General features: G+C 41.7%; 1 protein-coding gene across 1 annotated transcript in view; it reads left to right on the forward strand.

Moving 5' to 3' along the window:
* Nucleotides 1–25,454, forward strand: part of PHF1 (PHD finger protein 1) — a 2,051,426-nt gene that overhangs the window by 1,045,485 nt on the left and 980,487 nt on the right. Inside the window, exons 7-9 of the mRNA XM_044083522.1 lie at nt 8,433–8,528; nt 11,447–11,515; nt 16,353–16,476. Of these exons, the coding sequence (XP_043939457.1) occupies nt 8,433–8,528; nt 11,447–11,515; nt 16,353–16,476 (289 nt within the window). The remainder of the gene's footprint in view (nt 1–8,432; nt 8,529–11,446; nt 11,516–16,352; nt 16,477–25,454) is intronic.

Consider the following 25,454-nt stretch of genomic DNA (forward strand, 5'->3'; position numbering starts at 1 on the left):
TAAGGGATTACCTCGAGAATATGCATGGAAGTAGAAAGATTGTTGTTAAGCAACTGTTTTTGATAATAACTCTAGAGCACAAAAGCTTTTAACACGATGACTCGGGAACAGGAAGTAGAAAGGGCTGTCACCAAGCTTAGAGAACCTGCAACAAGGATGGTAACGAGATCATGTAGTGGTATTAGAACTATTCAGAAATTCTATGAAAGTCTGTATAAAGCCGTGAAATGTGGAAATAAAGAAAGGGTACAAATGGAAATGTTTATGGAAGGATTAAATATGCCAAGCTTTAGAGATAGGTGAGGCTCAGTTACTAACAGTTGGTATAAGAGGAGATGAGATAAAAATTGTGCTTTATAACAAATCCTCAGGAAAGTCACCAGGAATAGGTGGTATTCCTGTGGAAGTTTGGAAGCTAGGAGGGAAGAAACTGATAAACATCTGGAAGGTTTTGTTTAACAGTATTTTAAGAGGAGGAAAAATACCAACATTCTGGAAGAAAGCAGTTTTGGCTGTAATACCTAAAGAAGATCCATCAGATCCAGTTTCATACAGGCCCATTTCGATACTAAACCATGATTCTAAAGTGTTTATGTCTATAATGGCTAATACAATAGCAGAAGTGATGCCAAATTTGATGGATATGGATCATTGTGGTTTTGTGGGGGGAAAGCAAACATTTGACAACATTAACAGAACACTGATGATCCAGAGGGAAGCTGAATGAAAGAAAATACCACTGTTGCTGTTGGGTCTTGATGCAGAGAAAGCATTTGACAGAGTAAGCCGGGACTTTGTGGACAGCGCAATGAAAACATTTGCATTACTGATAAAATTATAAGGTTGATTACGAGGATATGTAAGGGATTGGAGGTGAAAATTAAAGTGGGTGGGGTCCTCTCAGATAATTTCTGCTTGAGCAGAGGAACCAGGCAGGGGTGTCCTTTTTCCTGTTTGTTATTTGTATTATATTTAAAACCATTGGCAAAGGAAATAAAGGCCTTCGAAATTCAAGGATATATTTGGTATGGTGGTCAAGAAAAGCTGGTTCTATTTGCAGATGATATTATTTTATATCAGACAAAATCAGAAAAGGACATTATAGTGTTGTGGAACATATTGAGAAAGTTTCAAATCTTTTCATGATATGAAATTAATGAAGCTAAAACAAAGACAATAGCGGTAAATTATGTACCCACATGTGAACTGTTCAGCAATGTCCATATTTATGGGGACATGACAAAATGAAGTGTTTAGGAGTATAGATTAAAATGATTCCGGTGTGGCAGCTAAGGATATGTGGGAAGAGACTAAACAAAAGATAATACAAAAACTGAGAAAATGGAAGCTGTGTTATATGGCTAGTAAGATACAAGTAGTTAAATTGTTTTAGCCTCTACGCAGGTCAGGCATACTTTTATCCGGTGTATAAACACCTAAAGGTCAATCATGAAACATTGAACCCTTAAGATCGAAAACGGCCATTTCCACACAGTGAAACAATGCCATTGGCCAAAAAAAAGTTATAAACAGAAATAAACTGGGGGCTTTGCTCCCCACACCCCTCCTAAGTAAATATACCAACTCCAAGAACGCTCTACAGCGGAGAAAGAACAAAATCCGCATAACGGCCAAACGACTGATTTCCCTGTGTGGAAACGGCCGTTTGCAATTTTCAGACTTCGACATTTCTTGATCAAACTTTAGCTGTTCGATAACCTAAGGTTTCGATCACATAATAGGGAACTAGTTTTATCAACCATTGGAGAAGTTGTGGATAGCAATTAAAAAAGAGCTAAAAAAATTTTATCTGGGAGGGGAAGATGGCAAGAGTCAAGTGGGATACAGTGGAACAAGGCAGATTGGTATTACCCAATTTGACAAGGTATTTCAGAGCAAAACAGGCTTCCATACATAGCACAAGCAGAAAACTGTAATTCAAAGTAGAAAGGGATAGTGATGAAACGGGAGAACTCAAGAAACCAGGACAGACTGGGGTTTTGGATGCAGACCTTTAAGGAGGATAATAATAATCATACAGAATATTATATTCATAAAGTAGCAGAAAGTATTCTAAGAGCTAAGCCAACATGGGAATGGAGAAAGGAGATTCTGCCAATAGGGATGACTGCAATTAGGGATACAAACTATAGGCAAAAGGGGGCTGGATGTATTGGAGAAAACTGGTAAAATGCCCAAGGTATTGGGAGCAAATAACTAGAGAGGGAACGGTAATAGAATAGGAAGAGGCCAAGAATCTAATTGGACTGCAGGTTAGAGATTGCCTTCTATATCAAGGATTGATAACGTAGTATAGGTAAAGAGAATGAAATATGGGGCCCTAAATGAAAGCCCAGCACTGGTAGAGTTTTCAGTAGAATCTAGAACAGATGTTGTTGTTAAAAAGGAATAATTAGTAGATGATATAAAATATTGCATGATAACTATAAAAATCAATCAGAGGAGGTTAGAAAGGATTGAGAGGAGAGATTGGAGAAGCAATTTACAAAGAAACAGTGGGAGGATATATATATATATATATATATATATATATATATATATGTCTCCCAAATATGCAACAACATCTAGAAGATTTAAGATTTTTGCTTGGAAATCTTTGAGATATTTTTATGTCCCAAGTAGACTCCAGAGAATTTTCCTCAGGTAGACAGCAAATGTTGGAGGTGTGATGTGGAAGAAAGAGGTAATTGGGAACATATCTTCTGGGGGTGTAATGAGTTAACAGACTTTAAAGATTCTCTGCAGACTACTATATCAGAGATGCTGGGTGAGCGACTTGATGTAACTAAGGAAATTATTTTTCTGAGCAATGATACAGTATCGGAATTGCCTCACCATAGCAAGACCTTGCTGAGACTAATTATGTTGGCTGCCAAAAAAGCAATCAGTAAAAAATGAAAATCAACTTGTAATCCAACTGTGCTAGAAGCAGTGACTATAGTAACAGAGGTAAAACAACTGGAATTGGGATCTTTAGAAAAGGGTAGCATCAAATTACATAGGAAAAAGAGTATTGTGGGAGCAATACATACAGAGGATGAATGAAGTTTGAAAGAAGGCAGGACTTGAATGAGGTATGTAATGTTTCATTGACAATGATTGGGTAGATTACAAGTGATGTAATGTTAGGAACTAGAATTATGTCAGTATGGTATGTGATGTAAAATGCTTGCAATTGGGATTGTGTCAATATGGTTTGTTTTCATTTATATAAATGTATTGATTTATTTTATTTTGACATTTGTTAGCCTGGTTTGTCTGACTGAGCTTGAGCCCTTTTTCAGCGAAGGCCTGGGGAGAAAAGCTCCATACAGTAAAAATCAGAAATTGTAGTTGCAGAAGCAATTTCAGATACAACTGTGGCTGTGGAAATCAGTACAATCAGAAGTGAAATACATAAGTACATAATCGCATAGGCAGTGTAGTGAGTACAGTTATGTATATGTCTCAAGATCCATTATATACAGATCAACTTTAATATGTTCTTAAGTGTGAAGTTATGTTTCAAGTAGAGAGGGTGAAGGTAGTGAGCAGGGAGAGAAAAAGGGCGAGTGTTGTAAAGGAATTTATGAAAGTAAAGGAGTAGGGGTGGTAGAAGGTTTGTAGAAAGAGATGGACAGGTGAATTAAGAGATTCAGAGAGTTAGGTTGGACATAGGCAGGAGCATGATCAGAGGTTCAGTAAATGGTCTTTTAAAACTTTTTTGAAGTTGTGAATATTGTGTATAGTTCAAATGCTCAGGAGATTTTGTACCAGGCTGAGGCAACAGAGTTAGCTATATTTTGTTGGTCAATTGTTCTTCTAGGCTTAGAGATTTCAGGGAGAGAGTGTTCTGAGCTCTGACGTGAGTGACTGGGGGTGTATGTGGAGAAAAGGGAAGAAATGGCAGGGCATAAGGTAGGTTTGTAGAGGATGAAATGTTTGAGTAGCAGTTGAGAAAGAAAGAGCAGGGTGGGGAATTCTAGCCAGCTAAGGGATTTCAGAGAGAGGTAATGGTGTGATTTGTATGGTTGTGTGGCAACAAACCTAGCGATTTTATTATAAGTTAGTTCAAGTTTAGCCTTAAGAGAGGATCGTAGGTTTGTTAGTAGTGGAGAGGCATAAAATAGACTGGGGAGAAGGTAGGCTTGGGCAAGGGAGAGTCTTCAGTGCATGGTGAGATATTTTTTGTTAAGATGGAGAAAGCCCAGTTTGTGATGAGTCTTTTTTTGTACAATTTTGGACATGAAAGTCAAGTTTAAGTTGGCCGTCGATGATGCTGCCCAATAGCTTAGTGTGTGTATCAACTTTAATTGTGGTGTTACTGAGAGATATGATAATAATTGAAGATTTGTGATGGGAAAGAGATTTTGGGAGGAAGAAGATAAGTTTGTTTTGGGGGGGTGAGGAAAAGTTGGTTATTAGGTAACCAAATTCAACAGAGATGAAAGAGTTTTGGGTAAGAGTGTGGAGGTGAGAGAGATTATCAGAAGTGGTGATGATGGTGGAATCATCTGTGCATATTATAAGAGAGAGGAGTGAGTGCAGGAAGTGTGAAGACAGTTTATGAAGATTTTGAACAGCAGTGGTCCGAGAATAGACCCTTGAGAACCCCCTGTTTTGACTGATAGGAAGGCTGAGAAGGAGGACAAGCCACTTGACAGATTGCTGTCTGTTGGCAAGGTAGCTAGCAAACCATTTAAGACTTTGCCTAGACAGGCTAAGTTCAGAGAGCTTAGTGAGGAGCTTTTGGTGGGATACAGTGTCAGAGGCTTTGGAGAGGTCTAAGAATAGACAGGAAACTAGTTTGTTATTGTCTCTGGCTTGGGCGATAGTGTGAGTGAAGGAAATTAGTGCTGTGGTTAGGGCGGAATCTGTGTTGGGTCGGATTGAGTAGCTTTTCCTGAAGGAGGTAATCTAGGAGTTGGTTATGTATACATGTATCAAGTATTTTAAAGTGGGGGGATAGAATAAGTATGGGTCAGTAGTTTGTGAGGTCAGTGGAGTGACCTCCTTTGTGGATCGGTATAGTGAAAAATTGTTTCCAGATGACGGCAACACTGTTTTCTTGGATAGATCATTTGATCAGAATCAAGACTGGGTAGGCAGTTGAGCTAGCAACAGGCTTTAGGAAGAGAGGTGGTAGATTGTCAGTTGAGGGGGAGCATGGCTTTAGTTTGCATAGCAGAGATTTTATGTATGAAGTAGGGCTGGCCCTTGCAAGTGTGCATGCCACTTCAGTAAACCTTCAAAAGAAAGCCTTTAAGATAATAGTTAATCTAAAGATTGAGGGGTGAACCAGTCAGCATCAGGGTTCAGAAGGGAGGAGTGAATGCACTAAATGTATGATTACCTGTGTCATAAGGACTAATTTAATAAAGATGTTTCTTGTTTAAAAAATGCAGAGGTACTCACTTGTAACTTACAAAAAGATCAGAGACCTCCCAAACGGAAACCACTTACACATGTAACAATGCAATAAACAGCCACAACACAAAATATCACACACCAATGTCTCAACAAATAAACCCATAAGGCGTAATACTACAAAACCTAATGTCTTGGTCATGGGTGACTCCATTGTGAGACACGTGGATGTTCCCCTCTTATGCTCAGTTCTTTACAAATGTCCCCTGTAGCACAGGTATTTGCACTTTGCATTTTTTAATATAGTTCACTACTCTTTCTTTTTGTATATATCTGTGAGACTGTTCACATTTAAAGATAATATAGAAAGTGTTGTCATTGTGTTAAGAAGTTCTTATTCCCTCCAGTTATGTGTAACAGCTTTTTTTAATGTCTAGTTTCAGCTTTTGTGTTACATGCATATGCTAATGTTTGGCAAGTTGATCTTTTATACAGTTGTTTCTCGTCATAGCCATTTGAAACCATGTCACATCTTACACAACTTTTTTTGGTGAAAACCCTCAAATAACCCCCCCCCCCCCAGAACATCCCTAAAACCTACTAACTTAATACTAACAAACGCAACTGTGTACATCTTCAAATATTGAAGTTTAACCCTCCTAATAGGAACAATTGTCCAGATTGATGGCCATAGCCATAGTCTTGGATTAAGTTATATGGAAGATTATCTATGCTAGGACACATGGTACAGCCTGTGCTTTTATTTCTACTAAATGCTGTCTGTTTTTGTCTTATATTTATTCCTCTCCTATACTGGAAGAACACTTGAATACTTTCAAAAAACATTATCTCCTAACCATTGATAGAAATATTCTGATTTTATCGCCCCTTATCAGATTGTCTCCATAGATTCAGGAGAACCAGATACACAGTTGCCTCTGCTTTACTAGTATTGTGTCTGGTGTACAGTGAGTAGTCATTTTCCACAAACGCTCGTCTATTCCGCACTTTTAGTACTTTGTCCTTCTGCCATACCTTTGTCTCATTTATTGGTAGAGGAAAAATGTTTATTATATTCAGTGTTCTTTTTTATTTGCTTTCCCTTAAAATGTGTTACTAGATCAAGATAAGGGCATTTAATCCAGGCATTCTCCTATGCAGTAGCAAGAAAAAGCATATCAGTCTATCATGCTCTTTTGTCCAGATTTTTCTTCTCTTTTTACATTGCAGTCCCTACATATCTTAAAACAGAACAAGGAGAAAGAAAGAAGGGAAAAAAAACAGGGAGCCTGTTTACATAAGTATCCCTATTACACTCGGAAATAACTGAGAAAGCTTTACTTTATAACATGCAGATTGTCACGCATTATTAAAAATACTACTGTTTAGAACATTTTGTGTTACCTACAGGGAACTCTTTCTTTCTTTTCCCCCTAAATGTTTTTCAAACATTAGTGGCATGAAGTAGGGCATAGCTTTGGAGTTCCTTACAATTGTAACAAAGTCAAAGAAGTCGGATATTTCCAGGTTTTACTTCTGTCATGTTTCACAAATATAATTAATGTAATCCCACATTTATTTGTCAATTTCTGAGTTGCTGGTTTTCTTCCTGTTAATATGCATCTAGGAAATCCAGTATCTGCTTAATTTCCAATGTACTCCTAGTTCTTCATCAATTCTTGTGCTTTTTTTCTGTGTCTCACGTGTTTTCATTTGAAACATGGAAAAGGTTTTAGGTTTTACTGGCACAGTCACTCTATGGGCTTTATTACCAGAAGAACAAGAAGCAGAATTTCCTTCTGTTTGATAGCCCACTTTTTGTTATACAAGCTTGTGTATTTCCTACTTAGCAAGTTCTGCATCAAAAAATTATTTTGACCCTCTAGAAAGAATATTCTGAAAGTAGCTGGATACAGCAGCTTGAATCTCATGCCGTGACATTCCCTTATTACTGGAATAAATTTACCCGTCTCCTGCCTGGTGTGCAGTAAGTAATCATTTTCTACAGACACTAATGTGTCCCACTTTTAGTATTTTGTCCTTCTGCCGCAGTTTTGTCAGGGTCAGCGTTTTCTGCTGGCAGGATTGCATCTTTACTATTAAAGGTCTAGGCTGCTTTCTCATGTCAAGGTTTGGAGCATACACACAGTATGCCTATTCAATTAACAGCTCCTGCTGTGGAATACCAGTTCAGTTGCTTATTTGTGCTTTCATAAAATTAATACAGTCTGTTCCTTCCAGTTTCTCTGGTACAGCTGAAAATCTCAGGTTTTCCCTAAGTGTTCTGTTCTCTAATTCTGTTATTTTTTGAAATGCCTCTTCTTGAGCAGTCTCATAATTCAGCCAGCCTTTTCTTCATTTTGACCTCTCAGTTTTGCAGTTTTATCACCTCATCTGAATTTCTGTTTAAAGCTTCTTACATTTTTTTCCAGATTTTATTTGAGTTGATATACTTCTTCAGTGTTTCATTTATTTTAATCAGTTGTGAGTACATTTGACTTATTTTTTTCCGCTAGATTACTAGAAGTCATGCCTTGCACCAAAGCTGGAACTTGCACTGCTTTTTGTCGAACAGCTACAGAATTTTTCCCAGTCAGTGTTTGCTCCTTACCTTTTGTAATTTTCTTTCAAATTCTGTGAATTTCTTTTTTGCTGGCATGCAAGTAGTGCAGTTTTCTAGCCAGTTGCTGAAATTTATCCAAAAAGACAAGTTCATTGGCTCTGTTTTCTGAGTTTCTGTTTTCACACTGGGAGAGCGGACATTAAGCTGCTATTCAGTGTGCAGTCATATTGGAAGTCCCTGTTCACAGCCTTCTTGTCATAGAAGAATGTAATGTAAAACCCATAGAATAGTTCAGTGGCTTTATCAGTTTTTGTGCATGAGTCTTAAGTTTGTTGTATTTTCTACAAATGGTGCTTCTTGTGTCCCTGTGGAGTTTTAAATATTTTCCACTTTCCTTGTGTAGTTTAGGTAGTGTGATTTATACAGCTGCTTGCTGAACAGTTCATACAGTGCTCATCCCATTGCACAAACTTTAATGCTGCATCTTCATTTTGATCTTCAGATGGTTCCTCAAGATGCTGCAGTGCTGCTGCTGTGAACAGTGGTTTCACGAGTCATGTACCCAGTGTCTGTCCAAACCGCTGCTGTATGGAGACAGGTGAGTATCTCTATTATTGAGGGTAGAAATGATATACTTAGAGTCTGAAGTTTGTTTTCTGCATGTTTGGAGGAGCTAAATCATTTAGGGGATCAGATCACCTCTTGCATTGTGTCAGACATGAATTAATCAAATGGAACTTTGTTTTTCTCTCTCTCTCTTTTTATTTATTTATTTTTCTCCACTGTTGCTGCTGTCAGGCTTATCTGTGCCAGTTCCTTGATAGTCCCATCCTGGGAGACACCCATCATAAATTGAGCATCCCAGACTGGGGAAGGGTCTCCCTTCCAGGAGAGTCCGGCTTGCAAGAAAGCTTCTGAATGCATTATTAAGGTTTCTGAAAGTTGTTGTGCTATGCATCTTCAGGTGAGATGGGGCCAGGTGATGAGCTGTTTTACTGCAGTTTGCAGTGAGGCTTTCCCGTATGCCTTCTCCCCAGCATGTCAGTACTACACATGTAGACTGGATGAATAATAAGGTGTGGTTACCTGAAGATGTTTCTTCCCCAGGACAAGAACAAGCATGCCTCTTCAGCATTCCCATCCCATTCCACAGCCTATCATTCCAAGCCCTGCCCTCTGCCAGGACTTGATGAATTACTTGCCCACATTGAAAGTATTTAACATTAATTGTCATTGTTTTGTCTTGTATTGTAGAGTGTAATGGCTGAATAAGAACTCTAGTTGAACAGGAGATTGCTGTCACCATCAGTGGTGCTATAAGTCTTGTTATAGAGATCGACGAGTCCAAGAAATGGGGAGAATAACATTTTCTTCTGTTGTATTTCTAAGTTAATAGACTCTTTTGGTGAAGTGGGTTAGAAAATGTGTTACTGTGCAGCCTGAGACATGGACAGTAGACTAAAGGAATAATGAAATTAATGCAGGGAGGAACTTGCTCCACTGCTGCAAAGACATGGTGGCTATCTGATCCACTGTTCCAAGTTTGGATGTTAGCCTGGGTTGTTAGTTGGGTTAACCAGCAAGATATGAGGAAATAATGGATGGTCATTTTCTCTTCTCTTTTTTTCTGTCTCCAGTAATTCTCACCATTAGGCTTACCCCTCCCACACTGTCAGCCCCTCTGTTTACCTATTTTTTTTTCCCTCTGGGCAACAGTCTTTTCTGGCTTATTTGTTCCCTAGGGATAAGGAGTGAGTGTACCAAGAGTATTACCATTATTATGAGGTGCATTGGTGTGTAACTTCTTTAAGCCCCAACTCCACACACATTCTTATTTTAATCCTAAGTAGCTGACACCGGCCTTTTTGATGTGTGGCACACCTTCACATGACATAATTTATTGACCCTCCCTTCTTTGTAGACAAGTGTCTCATGAGCACATGCCTCTCCCCCAGAGAAAGTTGAGCAGACATAAACTCATCACCCCCGCCCCCCCAACACAGACACGCAAGCCAGCTCTAGCAGGAATCTGAGATGCTCACTTTGTCAGTCTTGGTGAGGTTGGCAAGGGGTGAAAGCATGAGTCTGTGATTTGGAAGTAAGATTAAGAGGTATGATTGATGCCTTGAATGTTGCATATGGAAGGATGTATGAATGACACCTTCATGTTCAGATGAAAACATCCAACCATTGTACCACTTCACTAGTGCTCTCACTGCCTGACTTTTAGTACAGGAATCCACCCTTGCATAAGGTTATACCTAGGATCACCTGGTAAGGAGAGCAAAAGTTAGGGTCCTCACTGACAAAAGTTATTGACCAGAAGCCTGAGTATAAGCAAGGACTGTGTGAGAAATTGGTGGGAACTTAAAATAATTTGGTGAGGGGCTTTAGGTGACCTTCTTTTCTGGAAAATGCTACATGTGTCTGAGAGCACATAGCAAGATTTTCTTTAACACATGGATTCCTTTGAGAAAGCCTTATAATTTTTAGTATTTAGAGTATTTGATATCTGTTTTCATCAGCCAAAGGTCCTTCTGGGGTTGATTAGTGGCCTGAGCAATGGAAGATTGATTGGAGAGGGAAGCAGAAAGATTAGATACCCAGTGACCAACTCCTGTGTCTTGATGTTTTGGTGGAATGATGAGGAGCCATTGCTCTGGTGTCTTGTATGTGGAAACCAGGATGATGACACCAGTAGGCTTACAGCACTAAAGTCTCTCTCAGATGTTGTAGTATTTTGAAAATATAGTCTAAACATGTTGACATCAAAGCGTGCTATGCTGTGCTCTGTAAGGGGAAGTTTAGCTGCACCTGGAAAACTCTTTCAGCCTGCAGTATACTCTGAGAGCTCACTGACTAGAACTACCTTGGAACACATGCCATTCTAATTGATGCTTACGCTTGATGATGAATTATGTTTAAGCTAGCCCATGTGAGGTAAGTGAATTTTGTTGCTGCTGGTCCCCTTGTCCATTTTCAGGGAATTTATGGAGAAAGGGGATTAAAATCCACTCATAGAACAAGTGCAAATATGTAAGAACCAACAGAATAATTTTAATATCATTAAGACAGGTAGTGTAGTAGTGCAGAGGAAGCATGCTGGGCCCATGACTGAATTACTGATGAATCAAAGCCATCCTCTGCTGTGCACGGATGACATAAACTAGGAATTATATACATAGTAAATTAAGAATTTAGATAATCATAAACTGCCTTAGATGACCCACAAAAGGGAAGAGGACCATGCAAGGAATATTTATCACAAGACATATAGAATATTTCTTTGAGGTCAGAGTGAAGTGGGTGAGAGGCAAAGAGCTAGAGACCATGAGAAACATGCACTGAGAACAGCTGTTAACAAAAAATAAGCTCTTCGTGTTATAGAGCCGTTCCACTGTATTAAATTATTGCATGTGCTGCTGCGTGTAATAGTTTATAGACTTAGACTAGAAGTGACTAAAGTGTAGTGTTTCTTCCTGTTTTGAATGTGGTCATCTGTATGTTTGCTTTTAGGTTTTATCGGTTTCATTGCGCTGTTTGCAATCAGGGACCAGAGACTGTTGAAAGACTTCACCTGCAGTGGTAAATATTTTATTAAATGTGTTTTTTTTGTGTGTGACATTATTTAGAGACTTCTTACAAATATTTTTAACTGTGCTTTCATAACAGATTGACAAAAGGCAACATTTTTTGAAAAAAAAAAAGGGTTATCAGAATTCCGGTGATGATCTTCCTACAGCTCATTTTCCCATCCCCAGTGTTTTTTCGCCCAGTTTGAAATTTGCAAGAGCTTAGCATGTTTGAAGATGGTTTTAAGAGGGACTGTGTTCATGGACCATGTGATGCGAAGGGCTCCAGTTCCACACTCTTTTCTGTAAGTGCATTACTTCCAAGATTGCTCCACCTTGGGGAACCAATTTTACACTTTTTTTCTAAGGTGGTGTGACCTTGGAAGCAATATACTTGAGGTTAGGGATGTGCTCCCATGTTGGGGGATGCAGGAGGAACTCAAAAGATTTTTGTAGTCCTACCTGTTTAAGTATCCCATATTAGAAAAAGTATTTATTGGTATAGCGTTATCCTAAATATGGAAAATGAAAAACTAGGACAACAGAATATCCCCCCCCCCCCCCCAAAGCAGAGTTAGGTTAAAGTAAACTTGAAGGTAGTGGAGTAGGTGGTGGGTTAATAGAAGTCATTAAGTGCAAAACGGTTTACAGTTCTATATGTGCAGACATAACAACTGTACCTATTTTCGAGGAAGGTTCCTATTTTCAGGCCTGATTTTCCCCATCCCATGATGTACCTGTTTTTGGAGGTATGTCCTTATTTTCAGGCTTGATTCACTCCTTCACACAATTTTCTGAATTGGACAAGATGTTTGTAGTTATTTAGTGCATAGGAAACCACACTACATGACCAGCATACTAGTAGCACCAATACTGCAAAGAAAGAGGACTTACATGTTTCCTCTCTTTTTCAGAAGGAAAAATAAATGATTTTGTGAGTTAACTTTTTGCAATGTCATTCAAGTCTACAGATCTTACTCTGTGTCTTTGATAATATGCCTATACATTTATGCCATTTTTTTGTCATCTTATGTTTTTTAAACTTGTGTTTGAGTACTTTCTGACATTTCTACTAGAAGTGAGGAGAGTTGTGTGCTCTCCATTCATCCTCAACCCCTTTTTCCATTTTTATGCTAATTAGGTGTCCAGATTTTTGGCTAGATATACCTACTTTGCAGGTGCTTTTGTACCTGTTGCTAATATAGTTGTATGTAAATGTGTGTGGGAAGTTAACATGAGGTGTGAAGGGATGAAACCACAGCAGGCTGTGAGGACTTGGTAGTTTATTTTAGCTTTGTTTTACAAATGACCTGCAAATGATTCTGCTTGCAGATCTCTGAGGATGGGGGTGGGTGGCATACTGCAGCTTAAACATCATTAGGGTACTGTTTGGGTCGCGCTATAATGTTTGGCAAATGTTTTCTTTAGCAGTCTTCTCTCAGACCTTTGTACTTGCACTACCTGTTGGCATATGCTTTCTTTTTTATTTAAATACTTTTTATTTGATAATGTAGACAATATAAAATTAAAACAATAACAGATAATAAAAACAATATGTATAACAATGTGCATCTATAATGTATGTAAGATATTTGGTTAAATTAATATACGAGAGAAAGTTTAGATAACAGTCTTGCTTATAAAATACATGTGGTGGTTTGGTAAATACTTTCTGTTCCCAACTGTGCTGCTTTTATAGTATCATAGGAGATTACTAGGCTATCAACCCGGGGGTCATTTTAAGCATAGCCATTTCATTCCAGTGTAGTTCCATGGAAATGCTAGTCAGTACCCAAGATTGCATTTAGTGATGACTGCCCATGATCAGAAAAGTAGTGGGCGCTATCCCCAGAAAGAATTTATGGTGCCCCATCCACTCTTCCAGTTTCCCCTTGAACAATGTTATAGAAGTGCTCTGTTTCACATGAATTGGTAGCCTATTCCAAAGACGCGGCTGCCGCTAGGAGATAAATCTGTCCCTCCAGCATGTCCTGTTTAAGTCGCAGGCCATGATTACGTCCCAGGAACCTGTAGCCATAGTCCCGTTTGATTTACTGATATGCAGCAAGTTCATTAGGTTTGGGTCTTTGGTTGCTCTGTAGGCCAGGTGCAAGTCATCACTAAGAAGTCTCTATGATACAGAGTATATTGACAGGGACTTTAGTCAGTCTGTGTAAGGCACATGCTGGAGGCCTTTGATCTTCTTTGTTAGAAGCCTCTGAGGTCTCTCCAGTTGCTGCAGGTGCTTTGTACGGTACATTACGAACAGGGCATTATACTCAGTTATGTGCCGGATTAGTGGCTAGTATAGAGGGGTTATAACCTGTTTGCTCTCAAAGCGATGTCTTTACTAATCAAGTGTACTACGTGGAAAGTCTTTCCTACTACAGTAGACACATGATGGTCAAAGTTAAGGCTGCAGTCAACTTGTGATCCGAGGTCCCTTACTACTTTGTGGGTACTTAGGGTATTTTGTTAGTTTGATAGAGTGAAGGGACTTTGCTTGTGCCGAAGGGAATGATGATGCATTTCTTTGCATTCAGTTTTAGACCGTGACTAATACACCAGTCGTCGGTCTGCATGAGACCCTCCTGGAATATACTGACATAATTTGGGGATTCAGTGATTGCACTTAGTTTGTAGTCATCTGCAAACTTGGTCAGCCACAACCCCTTAGTTTTGACCTGAACTTCTGAGAAGTATATAACAAACAGGGGCCCAGCACCGACCCATGTGGCACCCCACTGGTAACGTGTCTGCTGGTTGATGTGGGGTCACCCACTTTGACAGTGTGTGTCCGGTTTGTGAGGCAGTTGGTGACCCAGGGTCCAATCACACAGTCCTCTCACGAATGTGCAGATAGGCCCCTTCAAATCCAATATGGCCTGGAAAATGTGCTCAGAACAAACAACCACTACAGACAGACCCAGAAACAGCAAGTGTGTATCTGGACTATGCTACAGCTACTAGCTATCCTAGTTTTAGCGGGAAACACTAGAGAATGTTTAACACAGCAGAAAAATGGCAGTAAGACACTAAAACTTTTTAAAACAGAAGAAAAACAGCAAGGAGGCTCTAAAGAATGTTTTAAACAGCTAACAGATCAGTTACTTAAACACTGCTTGGCAGGAAAACCAGAACACCAGAACAGATAGCTTTAAGACAGTAAAAAATACCAGTAAATACTTAACAAACAGTGACAATCTCAAAAAAAGTTTTGTAAACAGTGAAAACAGCAATAACATTTGATTTAACAGACACAGTAATGCAGACAATTGCAGTACAACAGTGTAGTTTAGTGGAACTCCGGTCCGCTAATGATTGGCAGTAGAGTTTTACATGCTGGCTTGCCGGGCCTAACGCACAACCTTTAGCGAAGGCAGCCCATTCACGCATGTCGTCACACAGTAGACGCTTTAACTGAGAATCGAACGGGCAACGTCTAACTGTGAGGCGACAACGCTACCGCAGCACCACAGTACCCAGTATATAAATACAGTACAGAAGTAGGCGCAGGCTAAAAGGTGCAGTAAATGGTATAAATAAGTAAAAAAAAAAAAAAAAACAGGCAACTTATGTTCAGAAGCCTCTAGTTGTCTGGTATCTCAGCTCAGAGTTGTGGCTGGTAGCCCACCTCAGTTCAGATCGGTACAAACAAGCAAGCACAAAGCTGCTCAAATGGTGGGCCTAAATGCCAGAAGATAAAAACTTGAAACAATGTTTTAAAAGATTCAAAAGGACCATTAAGGGGATGTTTATTCCAAGCCCTAGACCAACTTCCCTTTACCAGACAGGGTCCAGTCAACACAGTCCTCTCATTAAAGTGCAGCTAAGCCCCCTCCAATCCAAGATGGTCTGGAAAACGTGCTCAGAACAAACAACCACTACAAACAGACCCAGATGCAGCAAGCCTGTATCTGGGCTATGCTACAGCTACTAGCTACCCTAAATTGCAGCGGGAAATACTAGAGAATGTTAAACAGAGCAGAAAAATAGAAGTGAGACAGTAAAAAAAAAAACATTTTGAAAGAGTTTCAGCTGAGAGCACCACCTTCAGTGGAGGCTTTGTATAGCAGACAGTAACTATCTCATCCTCCTGAAACAAGGGTCTGAAGCATGTTAGAGGTGTACTGATCCTCCATAAGAGGCATATGTAGGGATTAAAGGTTGCCATTCACCTGAACATGGGGAAGGGTAGCTGTGTGGAGCTGTACTGACCATACCTTTGAACTGTTTATGATTTTGCCTCAGATCATGTTTTGCTTTGTTCCTCGTAAAAGTTTAAATTTTTTTGGTAGACTGCTGAGGCTTGCAGTTAGTCAGTAAAGACAGATATTAGAGGTTAATACTTCCTACTGTTCAGAAAATGCATATTGATGCAAGCCATGTTATTTTGTTAACTTTTTAAGTGAAGTTGAGTAATATTTAAAAATTGCCCTTGATTTTAGGGTCTTTATCCCCAATTATTTTTAGCTCTGTTCAGAATTCTTGAGCATATAAGTTGAGAAGTTGAGAGGTATGGTTCTGAGTAAAATTTTAGTGTGCCCTGACAGTGTCTGTGATATGCAAACAATGGGACGAGCATGATGAAAGTCTGCATGAGTGGATTTCATGAAAGAGAATGTCCTAAACCTACCAGTATCCCTGGGCTGTCATGGTATCAAAATACCGCTGCACCATTAAGGTATTTCATCAAGGCATAGGTGACAGTAAGAATAGGATTTTGGTATTGGCCTGAACCCAGAGTGAAAAAAATGCAGTCATATAGAATGCTTAGTTGTCTCTCTGTTGCAAGCATTATACTGGTGAAATTTAATTAAGTCATAACATTTTGTTGCCTTCTTTTTCAGGGTGGATGTTGCCCATCTTATTCTTTACCATCTAAGCATGTGCTGCAAGAAAAAATATTTTGACTTTGAGCGTGAAATTCTGGCCTTCCTTAACGAGAACTGGGATAATCTGCTTCTGGGACCAGTATGTACATCTGCTTTCAGCTGTCTATTTAGCCATTGCTTTACCTCATAGTACCTTCTGGTTAAAGTAATGTGCTGTGAATTGGGGGAGGTCTGATAACTACTGTTAGTGTTGGAACCTGAAGTATTTTTTTTTGCCGTCTTTTGACCTTGTGTGTAACTGAGACAGATTTCAAAGGGATCATACAGGTCTACTATTACACTTGTGTGATTGCTTGGCTCTAAATGATTGCCAGTGTTGAAGTGACACCCCGACCCCATGTGCAAAAATGAGAAAAGGGGTTGAAGGTGGATGAATGGATGGAATGCGGAAGGCATCTGTAATTGCTTTTGTGGCCATCTGAAATACACATTCTGATTTTTGTAACTGTTCTGTTAACTGTGAAGTCTCTTTTGGATTGCTGTGGATTGAGTCATTATAGGTTGCTGCTGTCATAATTATTTGATTTTTGATGATTTTTGTAAACCGCTTGGGTTTAAGAGATATATTTTGTGAATGACTTCACGAGAAAAGTACTGCAGATAAAAAAATTTGCATCATGTAGTAGTAAAGCTGTACTTATCTCAGTTAACAAAGCTTGCTGAAAATGCAGTATTCAAAGCATTATCCATTATTAATTGCTCATAATTCATATGTTTATAGGATATGAAAATCTTAAGACAGTAATATTAAATAGTTCCACAAAAATATTTTTTCAGAATATATCCCAGCAGTTATATACAGGTTTGTCAGGTTGTTCAAAGCCGTGTACAGGCAGTCACTGGGTAAGGACAAGATCCGTTTTTTTGTCTGTCCTCAAGTCAGATTTGTATGCAAGTCTAAACACGTACATGGAACATTCTACTGTACTGACTGCAATACAGTACAGTTTGGTAGAACATTCCATACAAAAAAATATGTTAAACTTGCCTCTTTTTAAGCATCACTTCACATTTCTGTACTACAGGCATCAAGCATCACTTCACATTTCTGTTCTACCAGCATCACCTCCACTCTTTCCTAAACTTTCAGACCTCCTACTCTCATCTAGACCATAGTGAGCCTCAATACCATTTGCCCATTCTACTGTACAGTACAGTAACTGCTTCAATACTGTGTACTGTACAAGCCAGCAGTCTTGACCAATCAGATCGTCAACACAACAATCTCTTAACCAATTGGATCTCTTGTTCTCTGTGAGGATAGCTTCACGAATGGGGGAAAGGAAAGTACAACAGAATTCTTCATTTTATAGTAAGATCTGAGCAACTTTTTTATTTATTTTCACATTATTTTGAATATTGCAGCAGCCCGTTCTTATCTATGGGTCATCTTTAAGTTGGATATCTGTAATTCAGGGGCTGTCTGTAGTTACTTTTATACTGCTCTAAATGTACTTTGTGATGTCTGTAGTGTGTTATTATGTTAGGAAGGATCTGTGGTTTTGATAAACCACTGTAGTATTTTACTGAATAAAGCTTTCAGTGCCCTGTTGCATTCAGTATATTGTCTTGCCCTAAGCTGAAACAGACACTGTGAGCTGTTTCTCACTCCTCTTTGGGTGGACCAGCCTTCCAACTGATGGAGAAGGCTTTCGCTGCTGCTGGCATTTCCCGACTGTCTATACCTCCGCCCTCCTCTGGTACACTGGTTTCACAAGTCGCACCTAGTGGACACCAGGTGCAGGGGCCGCAGGACATATTCCCTCAGGAATCCCCTTTTCCAGCTTCTCCTGCTGAGGAGGTCCACCAGAAAAGTTCGTGTAAGAGGAAGCACATGGACTCCACAGAGGAGTCCCTCACCGAAGAGACAGATTTTGATGATGGGGAAGGATCCCCTCGGTCACCCTCTGAGGTATCCTTTGGTGATATCCTCGAAATCCAGAAACAGAGAGGTGACTGGCAGTCCTCTAATCCGACCTCTGAGGAATCTGTGTTCCTGCAGGCCTTTCGCTCCCGGCCCCTTACCTCCTGGGTTACTCCACCTGCCGATGAACTTGTCCGGCTCATCGTGCAGCATGCCTGGAAGGCTCCTGATACTGTCAAAGCTATTCCCTGGAGGCCAGATAAGATCTTGTCCCCTCCTGCTTTGGAAACCCCATTGGTCCAAAGGTCTTCCTGTGGATGCTTTAGTGGTGGCGGCTGCAACAAAAAAAGATCAGGCAGAAGAAGAAAGCCAGACTGTCCATCCACCTAACAAAGAGTCCCGGGCCCTGGACAGGATAGGGAAGCGCACCTTTGCTTCAGCGACTTTGCTATCTGGTCCCTGAATTATATGGCACATTTTACCAGGCTTCAGAGGGATCTGGTTTCTGAGCTCTCTGAAACCTTGGCTGGTGCCGTGTCTGATGAGGTCTGTGACAAAGTGGCCTCTCAGCTGGCCACCATTGAATCTATATCTAACTCCTCTAGGCGATTGATATCTCGCGCATCAGAAGGAGCAGCTAGAGCAGCGGGTGGTCTTAAGATGACACGCCTGGATGCGCTTGTGCAACTTCGCGGAACCCTTTAGGTCTTCCTTTCTTAATGCCCCCATTGAGGCCTCCTCATTGTTTGGGCCCAAAGTTAAAAGCACACTGGCCAAATGTGAACAGGACGGTAAGACCCTTTCTGCTGTAGGTGTCCGTTATTCTTCCCCTCAACGTGCTTTCTCCCGAAACCAAAAGAGTGGGAAGATATGGGTCAAAAAACTCAGGGTCCTTTCCATGACACACAGGCTGAGTTCTCCCCCAGAGGCAGAGGGGGAAACTCACAGGGAAGACTCTCCTTTTGGGGCAGAGGGGGTTCGCGTAACCAGGGTTCCAGGTATTCTTTCCCTGGTCAATCCTACCAGCGCTCCTGAAGAGCGGCCCAACTCCTTTCCTCTGGAGGTGGTTGGGGGACGTTTCTCCTTGTACCCTTCTGCCTGGCTAACCATCACCACCAATTCTTGGGTACAAAGGATTATAACCAAAGGTTATCATATCCCCTTCGATCTTTGTCCCGTCCCTTCAAAAAATCTTCCCGACGTTCCACCCAGTCAAAGGGAAGAAGCAGCACTAGAGATAGGAAAGCTGCTAAGAAAAAGAGTCATCCAAATAGTCCCTCCAGACCAGATAGGATCCGTATTCTACTCAAGACAATTTTTGGTGCCAAAGAAAACCGGGGACTGGAGACCAATTTTGGATCTCAATGTATTGAACAAGTTTGTGAGAGTACAGAAATTCCGGATGGTCACAATACGGTCTATCCTCCCACTTTTGCTCTATAGATCTTCAAGATGTGTACTACCACATAAAGGTGGACAGGCCATCAAGAAGATTTCTGCGCTTCCGTGTCGGAGCCAGTCACTAACAGTTCAGAGTACTGCCCTTCGGACTCTCTACAGCCCCCAGAGTGTTCACAAAGTGCATGGCAGTTGTCACAGCTCACTTGCGACTTCAGGGATTCCAGGTGTTTCCATAACTAGATGACTGGCTCATTTTTGCCTCCAACAGGCATCTACTGGAAAAAGCCCTGGCATACTCTCTCCTCGCTGCCCAAAGGCTAGGCATAACCATAAACTGGCAAAAATCCAATCTCACCCCATCTCAGTCCACAGAATTTATAGGGGTTGTCTTGGACACAGCAAAAACTGCAGAGCTGCTATTCCAGAGCACAGAATTCTAAGGATAAAGCAACAACTAATTCCAATCCTTTCAAAGGAAAAATCCACGGCTCACTCGGTTCTACAGCTGTTGGGTTCTATGGCAGCTTCCATCACCATTATTCCCCTGGCCAGGTTTGACATGAGGCTTCTACAATGGCTACTGCTCACCCAATGGTATCCTTTTCAGCATCCTCTTTCAGCCATGATTCGAGTAACCCACAGGTGCAAACAGGATTTAAATTGGTGGGTGACACACAATCTCTCACAATGGTCTCGCCCCTTCTCCCCCCAGCAACCCAAGGCCACAGTGACCACGGACGCCTCCCTGATGGGGTGGGGGGGCTATGTCAGGGACAGACAGTCCAAGGCACTTGGTTCGAACTGGAGGCCCATCTGCATATAAATGTTCTAGAGCTGAGGGTGGTGCTTCTGGCATTGCAAGCATTCCATCCCCTGCTGCCGTCTGGGGCAATTGCGATTCAATCAGACAACATGGTAGTGGTCTGGTACATCAGCAAGCAAGGTAGAACCAAATCTTATCCCCTTTGTCGAGAGGCCATGAGGATATGGCAATGGGCGATGGCTACCACCCGTTTTCTTCTGGCAACACACATTCCCAGGAGTTCCAAAGTGATAGCAGACAGACTCAGCAGGTGCATTCTTCAACCTTACGAGTGGTCCCTGAATCCCTTGATAGCGGCGGAGGTCTTCCACCGCTGGGGCTGTCCTTGCTGTGACCTCTTTGCATCCCCGACCAACTAAAAATGTAGGAACTACTTCGCCCTGATTCCCCCTCCGGGACAGTCACCCAGGGACGCTCTAGTCCAAGATTGGCCCTTGGGTCTTCTTTACGCATTTCCACCCTTTCTCCTCATTCCTCAGTTTCTGAAGAAAGCCCGTTTATTGAAGAGCAAGGTGATCCTCATAGCACCATATTAGCCTCAGCAGATTTGTTTCCCCTTCCTTTGGTTTGGCCTCACCTACTAGATCAACCATGGATTCTCCATCCAACCCCGGAGTTGATCTCACATCCACAGAACCTGATTAATCCCAACTTGAACAACCTGAAGCTCACGGCTTAGCTACTCCAATTCCCTTAATTGCCAGGCAGAATGATCTTTCTTTACCAGTACGTGATGCTCTCATTGCTTCTCATAAGTCTTCCACTAGAATTACTTATCTGAGCAAGTGGAAAAGATTTACCTCTTGGCTGAAAGATAAACAAGTAGACCCCTTTTCAGCACCATTGTTGATAATACTAGACTATCTGGCCGACCTGTTTCAATTGGGTCTAGTGACCTCCACCATTAGAGTTCATTTGGCTGCAATTTCTAATTTTCATGAGGGTGTCCAAGATTCCTCTCTTATGTCCTATAAATTGCGCAAGACCTTCATAAAACGTGTGAATCATCTCAAGCCACCTTTTAGAGAACCTATTCAACCATGGGATTTATCATTAATTCTACAAGCTCTGACATTGTCACCTTTCGAACCAGCCTCTTCTTGTGACCTCAAGTATTTGCCATGGAAAACCTTGATGTCCTTCAAGAATGCAACTGCAGTCATAACATATGGGTTGTCCTGCCTCAGGCAGCCCTCGGTCGGCCGGATTCCAAAGTCTGGGTCCGACGTCGGCTGATGTCGCATTTTCCTCCGACGTCAGAGAGGCTGGGGTACATAAGCATCAGCCGACGCCATTTTCTTCAGTCTTTCTTGCCGCGCGGTGCCCGAAGCAGAAGTAGTTCGCAAGTGCCGGTCGGTCAGCTCCTGTATTCTTCGATTCCGAAGTCATCAAAAAAGCTAAGTACCCCGTTGGGGACCTTTTCTTGCCTCAGCCGATGTCAGAAATTACTGAAAAAGTTAACAATTGTCTTTCTTGTGGTAAACAAATACCTCATAAGGATTTCCACTCTTACTGTCTTCCTTGCCTTGGCCCAGACCACGACGTCTCGGCCTGTGCAGCCTGTGCTCGCTTCAACAAGCGCACTCTCAGGCGCCGGGCGGTGTTTGCTGAAGTTTTTTTGGCGAAAAATTTGCTTACACAATGCCGTCGGAACTTCCGACATCGCAAACTCCCAAGAAACGAAAAGACCGGGACCGACATCCTCGGCCCGCGTCTACCACCGACTCCATGCCAAAACCAATCGCGAGTGCTCCGGTTCCCTCTGAGACTGTTTCTCCACCGCTCCGAACCGAAGACACCGCATTACCGACGACTCCGATTCCGGATATCACTCCGACGCCAGTTATTGATTTTCCTCCGGATACCGAAACCGAGGAAATGCCCAAGACCATTGCTGTAGACAAGGTCACTCCTGCACGTGGAGCTGCCAGGCCTCCTATGGCCATGTCTATTAAGGCCTACACTAGGGCTAAGGCAGCCAGCAAAACAAAACATCTTACTACTAAAACCTTACCTCAGCCTACTCCAGAGACACAAATTATGTCTATGGCTGCTGATTTAATTTCTATGATTAGAGGTTCACAGGCCCATCCTGAGAGAGGATCCCAGCCTCCTTCTGATAAAAGGCCCTGGGTTGAACCCCCTGATCCTATTCCATCAGATGAAGATTCTGAGGGCTCTGTCCACTCTGATAGCCAGGAAGAGCTCTTCCAGACCTATGAGGACTCAGATGCAGAGGATTCCATTCCCTCGGCCTCCCCTCCTGAGGATATTTCTTTTGGGGAAGTTCTGCATACCATGAGGGAACATTTCAAGTGGCAAGGCCAGGAATATTCTGATTCCAGAAAACGCCTTCGGACTTTCCTTAAGAAGCCCCAGCACAGGCCCTTAACTATTCCTCCTGTACTTGATGCTTTGGATGATTTATATTCTGACTCTAGTGTTACCCCTGACTCTCTTCCTCCTGCTCCAGCCAAGCCAGACATGTATTACAGGGTTCCAGAAACTCATTCCCATTTATTCAGGGCCCATTCTGCTGATTTGGAAACTATTTCACAGGGGCCTAAAGGAGTTTCAGCTTCCACCTCTAAAAATCCATTGCCCTCCAGCAGGGAAGCTAGGTCATTAGAGAGATGGGGCAAAAAGGTTTACACTTCCACTACCTTATCTATGAGAGCTTTGAATTGCCTTTTTCATATGTTACAATATCAGGATTTCCTGTTAGAAGATTTACAAAAAACATTGGCCACTCCTGATCCTTTAGACAGGAAGGCTTTGCAGGAAGCTGTACATAATGCTCAGCAAGTAAGCAATCACTTCCTACAGTGTGGGTATGATGCACTGGAAGCTTCATGTAGGGCAGCTATGACAGGGGCAGTCATTCGAAGACATGCATGGTTAAAAGATCAGCCTCTACCAGATCATGTGAAGGCAAAACTTCTGGATGCACCTTTGGAAAAGAACAAGCTTTTTGGTGCTAATGCTAAGGATGTGTTAAAGACCATCGAGGAAAAAGCAAAATCAGTTCAGACGGTGAAAGATTTCCTCCAGGTTTAACCCCCCAGATTCAGTAGGAATTGGCCTTCAAAAAACTGGTCCTTTCCTAATACAGAAAAGTTTCGAAGGGGTAAAAACAGACGTGGACGTGGAAGAGGCCAATACAGAGGGGGACGACAATGGCAGCCAGGAAACCAAAGAAGCGACGCAGGGGTTTCACCTGCCCCACAGCCTCAATCTCAATGACTTTCCTCTACTTCCGCCTACCAGGGAACAAATAGAAGCTCCCTTGGGCGGGAAATTATCTCTGTTTGCAGAAAATTGGCACAGACTGACAAAGGACAAATGGATTTTGGACATTATAGACCGTGGCTACAGGTTCCATTTTCATACCTTGCCAAGAAAACAAGGCATGCCAAACCTACCACCAAACCAGAGGGCAGAGGCTATCAAGCAAATCTCTCTGCTGACTCGGATAAAAGCAATAGAAAAAGTTCCACAACAAGAACAAGGCCAGGGATTTTACTCAAGACTGTTCCTTGTTCCAAGAAAAGAATCTCAATGGAGACCAATACTGGATTTGTCCGCATTAAACACCTTTCTCATAGTACCAAAGTTCAAAATGCTGACTCTACAGCAACTCCTTCCCATGCTGGGCAAGGGGTCTTGGCTGATTACTCTGGACCTCAAAGAGGCATACCTGCATGTCCCTATCAGACACAGCTGCAGAAGATACCTCAGATTTCTTGCAGGGCCAGAGCATTATCAATTCTCAGCATTGCCATTTGGCTTATCTACTGCACCCAGAATATTCACAAAATGCCTGGCTTCAATAATTACTCATTGCAGGCTCCAGGGGATACAAATTTACCCGTACCTGGACGACTGCCTCATACAAGCGGACGACAAATTGATGTTGACAAAAAACTTGGACTATGTCATAAGATTACTACAAGCTCTGGGATACACAGTCAACTTCCAAAAGTCAAGACTGCAGCCATCCCAGCAAATAATCTTGTTAGGAGCCAAATTAGACACAGCCTCTCAAGTGGCTTACCTGACAGAAGACAAGCAAGAGAAGTTAACTCATTACTTCAAAGGTTTAGCAAAACTCACCCAGATGACTGCAAGGAGATTCCTACAGGCCCTGGGTTACATGGCATCCTGCATTCTCCTGGTTCCATTAGCAAGACTACACATGAGAAAGCTTCAGTGGTACCTAAAAAGCATTTGGTCTCAGCACAGCAACAACTTGGAGACAACCATACCGCTCATTCCATGCCTACAAAAGGAATTCCTATGGTGGGCCTCGGTGAGCCAGGCAAACACAGGTATGTCATTCAAAAAACCACGGATAACACAGACCATGACCACAGACGCCTCAGACCTTGGATGGGGGGCGCACATGGAAGGCAGGTGTATACAAGGACAATGGTCTCCAAAGGAAACACATCTGCATATAAACCAAAAGGAAATGCTGGCAGTAATGCATGCCATCGAGGCCTTTCAACACCAACTTCAGCAAGACCGTTTACTGATACGGACAGACAACACCACTGTGATGTGGTATATAAACAAGCAAGGGGGCACTCACTCTTACCCCCTTTGCAGACTGACAATGCATCTTTGGGAGAAATCACTGAGCCTAAACATCCAGTTACAATCCCAGTTTGTTCCAGGCAAAGACAATGTCTTGGCGGACAGCCTAAGCAGGAATTTCACAGATCCACACGAGTGGAGGTTACATCCGAAGATCTTCACACAACTCACTTCAACATGGGGCAGGCCAGAAGTAGACCTATTTGCCTCTCACCTCAACCATCATCTACAAAAATTCTGCACAAGGACATACTATCCAAAAGCTTGGAAAATAGATGCTCTCTCATTCAACTGGAACTTCCTAACAATCTATGCATTCCCGCCTCTGCCAATGATGACCTCAGTATTACTAAAGATCAAAGCGGAGAGACCC

Source organism: Protopterus annectens, chromosome 9.part0 (assembly GCF_019279795.1).
Source record: "Protopterus annectens isolate FY-2018-M chromosome 9.part0, PAN1.0, whole genome shotgun sequence".
Classification (NCBI taxonomy): Eukaryota; Metazoa; Chordata; order Ceratodontiformes; family Protopteridae; genus Protopterus; species Protopterus annectens.